Genomic DNA, 9,465 nt, shown 5'->3' on the forward strand with positions numbered 1-9,465 from the left:
AAAAATTAAAATATAAAAAATTTTAATTATGGCCCCCAGGAAAAAATCCTGCAGACGTCCATGTGTATAAATAGTTAAAAATATACCTAAATAATTAAACATATTCCTGTTACGTATATCTTCAGCCTTACAATATGTAATCATGGAATAAACACAGCGGATGAAGAGAGAATAGAGGATGAGGGATTCGTTATTTAATATCTTCAGCGAAAAGCGAGATACTTATTCAGGCGAATCCTCCCACAACGAGTATAAATACAAAATAGAAACTAGCGAGTATCTACATATATGTATATACAGTTAGTCAATCATCACCTATCAACTACATCTAGCTCTCTCGATTTTAGTTTGATTAGCGACGAATCTAATCATGCAGTCCCAAGTAGCAAACTGACGTCATTCAACATAAAAATGCCGTCATTCGACGCAATTAAACGTACGTTTTGCTACCTGGGATATCACGCTCGAACGAGAAGCTCTAACGAAACTTCAGGATCTGTTCCAAGTTATGCCGCAAATCCCTACCGTCATCCCACTGGACGACCCTCGCCTTCGTCGTCGAGTCACGGGGCAACTTGCTCAACGTCTCCACGAGGGCGTAACCCTTCCGCGGACAGGCCAGGTCGGTCTGCGAGAGACGGAGGATCGGACAGAGGTCATTCTTGCCATCGCCAACGTAGACAATCCTCTCGTAGCGCCTGCCCTGCTCACGCCTCTCGTCGATGTAGTCCATCAAGATCTGTCCTTTGCAGAGGTTGACGGTGCTCAGACGACAAGTGTGCTGGGTGTGATACATGTCTACCCTCATTCTGCCCGTGTCGTCGTAGTAAGCCGGATTCGTAAAGATCCGCGAAACGACGTGCTCGAGTCTCCTGCTTCTCAGCCAACGATCGATGAACACGCTGTTGGAGTCGCTGATGATGATGATCTCGTGACCGTTGGCGTGTAGGGCGAGAAGGAGCTCCTCGATGCCCGCGACTCCGGGTATCCTGACGATGGCATCCTCGATCTGCTGAATGTCAATGCCGTTCTCGTGGAGGAGTTCCATGATCCTGCCCATGTAAACGATCCAACCGCTGGACTTGTACAGCCCCTTCACGTCCTCGGGGATCCTCTCGTCCGGCAGCAGCTTCCGCGCTACCACGTCGGTGTTGTCGTCGCAGACGGTGTGGTCGAAGTCGAATGCTGCCAGCACGCCACGATGCATCTAGAAGAACACAACTGTTATTGCAATTGTATACAAGTAATCGTCTTGTGGAAATCTACCCCAAGTCGAATAGTCGATTATAATCAGTGTTGTGCTTAGATTTAAAAATTAGCTAAAGATGATATAAAAATATGTAAATTTATCTTAGATAAGATAAAAATAATTTTGTTTATTTTAAATATATCTACATAAAATTATATAGCAATTTACCTAGATAATAATTATTAAGACTGCACAGTTATAAAAAAATGTAAATTATAAAAAGGATATAAAATATATGTATTCATTTTTTTTATCTAAGATGCAGACATAAATAACACATATTTTTATTATTTATATAAAGATAAGATGAGGCCAAAGTTTCATCTAGATAATCATGAATATAGTTTTATTTACAGCAAACACTGATTATAATATACCTTGTAACATTGGCATAATTTTAATTAAATTTGCATTTTCAAATTCTTAATTCTAATTAAATTTGCATTTTCATATTCTTAATTCTTGCTCTATACATTATGTCACATGTATATTTATATATTCCTCTAAATGTGTGGACTTTCTTCTTGGCATATCATCAATTCAGAAAAAAAACAAACTTTTGAATTTGTTCATCGACTTGCAAATAGTTCAATTATTTTCTTAATATTATAATCACACAATATAATGGATATTGTAATTATATCATTAAAAAATATATATAATTATATTAACGTAAAGGATACTCACTGTTGTTTTGCGTATAATACTTGTGTAGAAGACTTAAGCTCAAATTGGTCTTTCTTGCTTGACGTTACTGTATCAAAATTTTCAGGCACATAATTTGTCCATCTCTTCTGATGCAGCTTACAAGATAGATTGATATGCTTCAAATAATTGTTTGCTTTGACTTGTTTTTCTGTTGCTATGTGTTTATCTGACGTTCAAATGCATTCCTGCTGTGATGTCTTCTCTCTTCGTTCCTGGTGTTCTGTTCCTTTTCTTCTCTATTTTATCTCTTTCTCCACTGTCATCTCGTCTCCTTGCTCTTGGAAAGGAGAAATGATCGAGATTCGGGGGTGGTTGCACTTAAATAGATTCCGAAGAGCCAGCTATTTATGTACCTACTGACAGACAAAGTTATTGAGCAGAGCGCTTTTATAATAGACCAAGGATAAATAAACAAGGAAGAACAAACAACAACGAACATCGTAACGCGACATTGTATTGTGATCCCGAAATAATCAACGCGATTGCGTGAAAATGTCACTTGGCCAGAAATCAACGTAGTCGATTGTTATTGTGGCCACTAATCAACGTCGCCTCTAAACCGGCTCTCTTTCGCGAATCTGAGACACGTGGTCGAGAAATGTCAAAGAAACGTCAAAACGCTGGAATGATGTAAAAATTTGCGATATCGTACCTCGACAAACCTGCGTACTTTTCAAGCGTCCTTTCCACTTGACATTCTCTCCTTCTCTCTCTCTCTTTCTCCCGTTATTCGTAAACAAACAGATCAAATTAGATAAGGTTAGGTCGGATAAACATTCAAACGACGCACGCGTGATAGAACCGGCTTGCCATCGCATAATCCTACACACAGGAGCGTAATTCATTTTATTGCCAAATAAATTTTTATCGCGTCATCGATAATGTCGAAGTATAAGTGTCTGAGACCCGCTGGTATGTCCGATGACGATGATGATTATGATGATTATAATAATGATGATGTTTTTTTCGAGAAGGTAGGATTGATAGATATAGCTGTCAAACTACGATTTCGTATTTTTTAATTCTTACTTTGTTCTTTCGCCGGATCATCGAAAAGCATGATTTCACAAGAAAGGAGGCTTCGAAAGATTCGAGGACGGAGAATGATTTCAATAATATACTTGCTCATGAAGAGCTCGATCAGGAAAATGATCTGATGAACGCATGTAGAATGGGAGACCTGAAGATGCTACAAGATCATCTGAAAAGTAAGTGAAGAATATTTTTTTAGATTGTTTAAATTTTGATCATTAATTATGTGAAATAAAATCTATCGTTGAATCAAGTCCATATTATTGAAAATTATATCATATATACTTTTATATATATATACCCAGATATAGCCACAGTAATTATTATGACATCATTTTGATCAAAATGATGTCATAATAATTACTGTGGCTATCTGGGTATATATACATGTTATATAAAATTATTATATATCATATATATTTATACTTAATTATTATATCATATATATATCATATACATAAAAATTATTACATTACATTGTCTTTAGATATAGCGTTCGATATTAATAAATTTTTGCATACTGGATGGACTTTGCTGTTGTATGCCACTTCATTGGTGCAACCAGAGATAGTAGAATATCTGCTGATACTTGGTGCAGATCCAAATAAAGATAAAGGTATGCATCAATTGTTTTATTTTTTTTCAATTTTATATAAACTTTCTATATGTAACTTTGTATATTGCTTAATTTTACAGAAGGATTTACACCTCTTATGGCACTGTGTAATTCCACAAAAGGAACATCTGAAAGAGCTCTGAAATGTCTTATAAATTTAATACAAGCAAAAGCTGATGCAAATCTTACCAATAAACAGAGGTAAAATAAAGAATATAGATAATTCATACACACACATATAAGAAAACTGATATACTTTTTATTGAAATTATTATTATCTCTAGTTGTTTCATTAATACAAATAATTTCACAGAGAAACAGCTCTAATGTATGCCTGTATGTCGCAAGATGCAACATTTGTCGCCGAACTTATAAAACATGTACATGACATCAATCTCCATGACAGTGATTGCAAAACTGTAAGTTTCAATCAGTAATTAATTCAATAATAATCAAAGTATTTCTCCTGTAAATCTTCAATTCGGTTATAGGCATTGAACTATGCTACTGTAACTAACAAGCCTGATATCGTCAAAATTCTTTTGGAATACAATGCAGATATTTCATTCCAAGACAGAAATCACCTATCTGCCAAGGACATCGCGGATAAAAAAGGATTTACAGAGGTAATTGATGTAATCTCTGTATTACTCTATCATTAGTAACTAATTTTTTTTTACTTTCTAGATATCTGCTTTGTTGGCTAGAGATGAAGAACATAAAAAAATAATCACTTGTAAAGTATCCACTAGAACAACTTGGGAAGATTTATTTCCAGATTTGTATCCTAGGGGAGAAGACATTTTAGATGATTATATATTAAACATGCTGTCTGGAATGAATTTGGAAAGTTATAAGAGTCTGTTTGTGGGACTAAATCTTAAAACTTTCTTACAATTAACAGAGGATGAAGTATGTCACTTGATCGATATCAGTGTTCAGAGAGAAGAGTTTTTAGAAAATTTGGAAAAATTTCATCTTAAAAAGTGGAATGTCAGCCTTCTTGGCAGTAAGAAGGACATAAATCCGTAAGTTTCATATTTTCTTAATATTTTGATTAGAGTATACAAAATAATTGTATGTGTACACATAGTTTCAGTGTTTATGATAATGTAATATTACTGGCAAATGTAAAGGATAGGATTGCTGTAATAGGTGCCAGCTTTCAATATATAAAAAATAATTTGATAAAAGCTGCAAACGAAAATATTCAACTTTCTCCTTCGCTCACATTACAATATGAGAAAGAACTGAGAGCAACTAAAAAAAATTTGAAAAATTTGAAGAACGAAATAATTCGCTTCAAAAAATTAGCACAAAAGGTATATAATATAAAGCTAATATTTAAAACTATTTTATCATTATTTAGTGTTCATTTATATTTTTACTTGTAGATTGATCAAAAAGATGATGTCAGTGTACCGGCAATTTATATTGGTCCTAAAGAAAATAAATCCAATTGGACTGTACCATTAAGCGTTACACTAATAGTAGGGTTGTACTTGTATAAATCAACATATGTACATGCAAAGATTATGGAATATTTATAGTACATAGAAATATAATATTTTTTTCAATATCTTTTTTCTCTTTACTGAACAAATTTTATATCAGTGAACATTATATTATATTGTTTCATAGCATTATTATTTAGTTTATACTGTACAATGTATACAATGAATATTAAAAGCTTATTTTATATAATTTGTACAGAATAAAAAAAATTATTTTTTTATAGAAAGGAAAAATATATGTACATTTTGCTAATATGATAATGTATGTGATATACCTTTTATTGACTCGAAGGTTCTCTCAAATTAGCCAATTTCATCATCTGTGGGAATATAGGATGGAATGACGGAAGGTTTTGTTGTCGAACTATCAATTGATAACGTTCCAATGGTCCACTGCATAGAGTTAATCTATCTCTTTCGCTCGGATGATTGTCCATCCACTGTGATAATCGACCTATAGACCATCCAGCGCTCTGTGAAACAAACGGAACGATTATTACTTCATTAAAGATATCTTATAGAATGAATCGTATATTTAAGGCTCTTGACTCCTCGCACGTTGGAATTGTTAAGTATTTCATCGAAATACCTTTTATTTTAAAAGACATCTAAGAATTTTCAGTTTTCTCGACTCTGATATCACAATCTAACATAGCTGTGACAAGGATCCTTAACATAAAAAGTTTCCATTCAAACCTGATGCGGCGACGCTAGCTCGGGCGGTGCACCGGAAAACAGATGCAGAAGAATAAGGGACGGCGGCACGCTGCTCTCACCTTGTCCTTCCAAAATTTTGTCCACCATCTCCTCGTGATTGAGAGGAATTAGGGTTTTTAGCGCTCGCAAAGTTCTGTATTGCTGTTGCTCGAGCAGACTCATCTGGCCACCGCGACACAGTGGTGTCACGGCTACTTCCATCTAAAATTTTCCATTTGTTACATCTCATCTACTCGAGTTACATTTATCTTTTATGCAGAAGTTATATATACCTGAGCGAAATCTGCCAGAAGTTTTGTTCTCCCAAAATCAGTCAGAGGTCTTAATAAGCAGGCATGGCGTACAAATAACTCTATGCATCTTGATGCGACGGTTTTGCAGCTGAAAGAAAATTAATATTCAATAATTTATTATCAATATACAAAATGAACAGAGAGAAATAATTTACCTTTCTGCTACAACTATTTGATTTTTGTATGGTAATAAGAATGTATTCACAGATCGTATAATGAAACCTTGTAATTCTCGAATGTAAAGGGAACAGCCGATTTCTTTTCCTAGAGGGCTACTCGTGCTAAAAAAAAATTGTATTAATATTATTTAAGATTAGATCAAACGTAGATACACAAATAAAAAATAAAAAAAAGTAAAATAAAAATTTGAGGATTTTTTTCAGCTGAACTGTTTGTACTAGTTTAGAACTTATTTCTTTCCTTATGATGTGGAATAAAAAAGAAAACTACTGTAACCAGTTCAGCTGAAAAAAACAGACTTATGATAACTTACTCTCTGAATTCAGGATCATCGTGCATCGTCAAGATGATGCTTTCGATTGCATCGCTAATGGAAGTCAACAACGGAGCGAGGATATTCTTCGTTAAAACGTCTGTTTCTCTGAGTGCTGTGGAAATAATAGCGCTTCCTTCGGAGGATAATCCTCCGGATAGATTCGCTATCACGCGATTCGTCTGGTTCGCGAGATAATACAGCAGATTCGCAAGCGTAATATTTGTCTGCTGACCAGGAGTAGGAGAATCTATTACTTGACTGGCTTCGCCACCAGTCACAACACTCTGCTCGCATTTCAAACAGAATAATCTTATTGCTTTTCCTACATTACGAGATACTACGGTTGAGAGTCCATCGTCCACCAGTGATACACTTAATTCACTGCAAAATGTATCTTTATATAGTATATAATATCTATATATTTTTTTACAAAATAGTAAAAATAAGATATATATATATATATATATATATATATATATATATACATATAAACTTACTTTGTAATCGTACGAATAAGACTGTCAATTTCATCATGCGTAGGTAAACCCTCTCCAGAAAACATATTGTGCACTGGATCCAGAAGACGAGATACCGAACGCGATAAATATGCATTTTCAAACGGTAATAAAACATTGCGACTATATTATGAAAGTATACATGTGTTAATATAAAACTTTTGTATATCATTACATTAATTTATGTGAGAATATTTTACTTACTCAATACCGTAAATCCCAATACTGTGAGATCTTTCTTTCAAGCGCTTACTCAAGTCCAGAAAAATTCTTAAAAATTTTGGATATTCTCCTTCCAGAGCCTGTTTGACAAATGACGATCCTGCAACACATAGATTACGCTTTTATTTATAACTACATGATACTTAATCTATTTGTAATTAATATACATTTATAATATATTATATTAATATATCTTTATTTACTATTAAGTACAAATAAGAAAGGCCTAAGAGCCATATGCGGATGTTTCTTGCGTACATCTCCAACGAAAATTAATTTTTCGTTGGAAATAAACGAAATGTGCACATCTTTATTTACCTTGAGCACGTTCAATCAAGACTTTTGCGAGAAGAGCGTTCACATTGTCCCAAAATTTTTCAGATAAATTGTGGAAACCCTTTGCATGTTGTTCCAACAATACTCTTTGTAGCAACTCGATCTAAATATAAAATGTTTTCTAAAAACTGTTGGCTTCAAACAATTAAACGAATTATATAACATTGCACAATTTTTGTTGACACACCTGTAGACATTGTGTATATAAAGTATCTTGAAAAAGACGTTCGAGATTTTCCCAGATTTTAGTACGTAAATTTCCAGACGATCCAGGTGACGGAATCGCAGCTCTGCCGGGCGCTCCACGTTTACCAAAATCCTGATTTGTCATCAACGATACGTCTAGTGATTCTGTAGAAATTCTTTCTATGTCGAAAAGAGTAGACTCTATAGTTGTGTCCACAGCTCCATCAATTATTCCCAAGTTTTGAAAGACCTGCACAGCTGTGCTTACCTATTCATAAAGTCATACTTATACATATTAATACAGATATAGTTATAATTCAAATGAGATTAATCGACTATTCAAATCTTGTTTTGTAAATTTAATATTCATTATCATTATTTGTTAAATTAAATAATCAAGCAACATACCTTTGTCCTGTCCATCGCCTGTAAACCTTGCGTTAATGTATGAGTGGCTATTCTTTGTACAGTAGCTCTCTGAGCTTTTACAGCTAGTTGGTCATCCGCGATTACATCTAAGCCATTAAGATCGGTGTCTGCCATTAATTGTTCTGTGCATATAAATTTGACATTATGTAATGTCGATATAATACAATAGTAAAAAAAAAGAATTAGAAAAGTACCAAGTTCATGCAAACTGTTGGCAGCTTTAACAATATCTGGTCCTTGAGTGATACTGCTCATTTGAGAATTCAAACGCTTCGATAAATGTTGCATTCTGGCGACTCTTCTTAGAAGATCAGAAGTCTCATGAAGCCGTGCCAGCACAATTGTTTGCATCTCGATTCTATTAAATGGATCAACAATTTTCCCACGTAATCTTTCAACTGCCGACAAAAGACTCTAAAAAAAAAAGAATTTGTGCCTTCTGTGTCACTTTTTTATACATCAATTTTATTTTCTTGCACAATATTCACCTGTATGTGAGACTGTATTATAAAAAGCACTCCTTCCAACTTTTCAACCCACGTTGCTTGAGATAATAAATCCTCATGATTGGCGAGTACTTGTCTTTGTAACTCGGCATTTAACACCTCAATAGCTAAAATGAGAAAGAAAAAATATAATTATAATTTACTATTTCCGAATTCTTTTTACAGCGTAAAACAATTTGAATTTTACCCTGTCCTAGCTTGTTTAATTGTTGAGCTACTGATAACAGCTGACCAATGTCAGATTTTTTGGAATCAGCTGTCAAAAGTTGTTTGAAAAATTCTGTGAAATTAATATATATTTTGTTAGTTGTGTCAATATTATCACACACAGACATACAAATTTTACTTGCAAAATACATATTTTTCTACTTGCCATCATTTTCTATATCTTCCCAACTTGACAGGTCCCCCATTTTTAGGTTACAGACACATCACAAAAAGACATGACGTATTCTTTAGGGTGCGTTCAAAAATTTTACTCAAGAGTGTCAAAATGAATTGACCAATCAGAATCCTCCGTTTCTATCTCAAAGATATTTTTATCGAACATCGTACGCACGAATTAAAACAATTACAACAAGATTTAATTAAAACGCACAATCAAATTGATCGAAATAATCGAAATAATTAAATAATAATGCGCACT

The 9,465-nt window shown here is 34.0% G+C and overlaps 3 protein-coding genes across 7 annotated transcripts; 1 reads left to right on the forward strand and 2 right to left on the reverse strand.

Annotated features, from left to right (window-relative positions):
- Window positions 1–202: 202 nt before the first annotated feature.
- LOC114929957 (pyridoxal phosphate phosphatase PHOSPHO2) lies at window positions 203–3,126 on the reverse strand. Of its 5 annotated transcripts, none has more exons than XM_029301686.2 (3): window positions 2,987–3,126; window positions 1,937–2,313; window positions 203–1,207 (listed from the first exon to the last, which is right to left on the reverse strand). In XM_029301686.2, the coding sequence occupies exon 3, from the start codon at window positions 1,205–1,207 to the stop codon at window positions 479–481; it is 729 nt and encodes a 242-aa protein (XP_029157519.1). In that variant the 5' UTR covers window positions 1,937–2,313; window positions 2,987–3,126; the 3' UTR covers window positions 203–478. The 5 variants fall into 5 exon arrangements, with proteins under 5 accessions (XP_029157519.1, XP_029157515.1, XP_029157516.1 ...); XM_029301682.2 differs by lacking the exon at window positions 2,987–3,126 and adding an exon at window positions 2,610–2,768 and having other exon boundaries at window positions 1,937–2,310; XM_029301683.2 differs by lacking the exon at window positions 2,987–3,126 and adding an exon at window positions 2,610–2,768.
- On the forward strand, window positions 2,210–5,372 carry LOC114929954 (uncharacterized). Its single transcript, XM_029301677.2, is given in 10 exon segments — window positions 2,210–2,931; window positions 3,015–3,165; window positions 3,477–3,605; window positions 3,686–3,806; window positions 3,919–4,024; window positions 4,097–4,231; window positions 4,293–4,633; window positions 4,699–4,927; window positions 5,000–5,128; window positions 5,130–5,372. Coding segments are annotated over 10 exon segments (1,467 nt in total). The 5' UTR covers window positions 2,210–2,838; the 3' UTR covers window positions 5,163–5,372.
- fws (Conserved oligomeric Golgi complex subunit 5 four way stop) lies at window positions 3,843–9,460 on the reverse strand. Its single transcript, XM_029301675.2, has 14 exons — window positions 9,193–9,460; window positions 9,007–9,099; window positions 8,802–8,926; window positions 8,508–8,727; window positions 8,293–8,435; window positions 7,886–8,152; window positions 7,681–7,801; window positions 7,345–7,462; window positions 7,123–7,263; window positions 6,623–7,006; window positions 6,285–6,410; window positions 6,109–6,217; window positions 5,816–6,037; window positions 3,843–5,592 (listed from the first exon to the last, which is right to left on the reverse strand). The coding sequence occupies exons 1-14, from the start codon at window positions 9,230–9,232 to the stop codon at window positions 5,398–5,400; spliced, it is 2,304 nt and encodes a 767-aa protein (XP_029157508.1). The 5' UTR covers window positions 9,233–9,460; the 3' UTR covers window positions 3,843–5,397.
- Between the last annotated feature and the right edge of the window lie 5 nt (window positions 9,461–9,465).

This window comes from Nylanderia fulva, unplaced genomic scaffold, assembly GCF_048542155.1.
Source record: "Nylanderia fulva isolate GAGA-0341 unplaced genomic scaffold, ASM4854215v1 Scaffold9, whole genome shotgun sequence".
Lineage (NCBI taxonomy): Eukaryota > Metazoa > Arthropoda > Insecta > Hymenoptera > Formicidae > Nylanderia > Nylanderia fulva.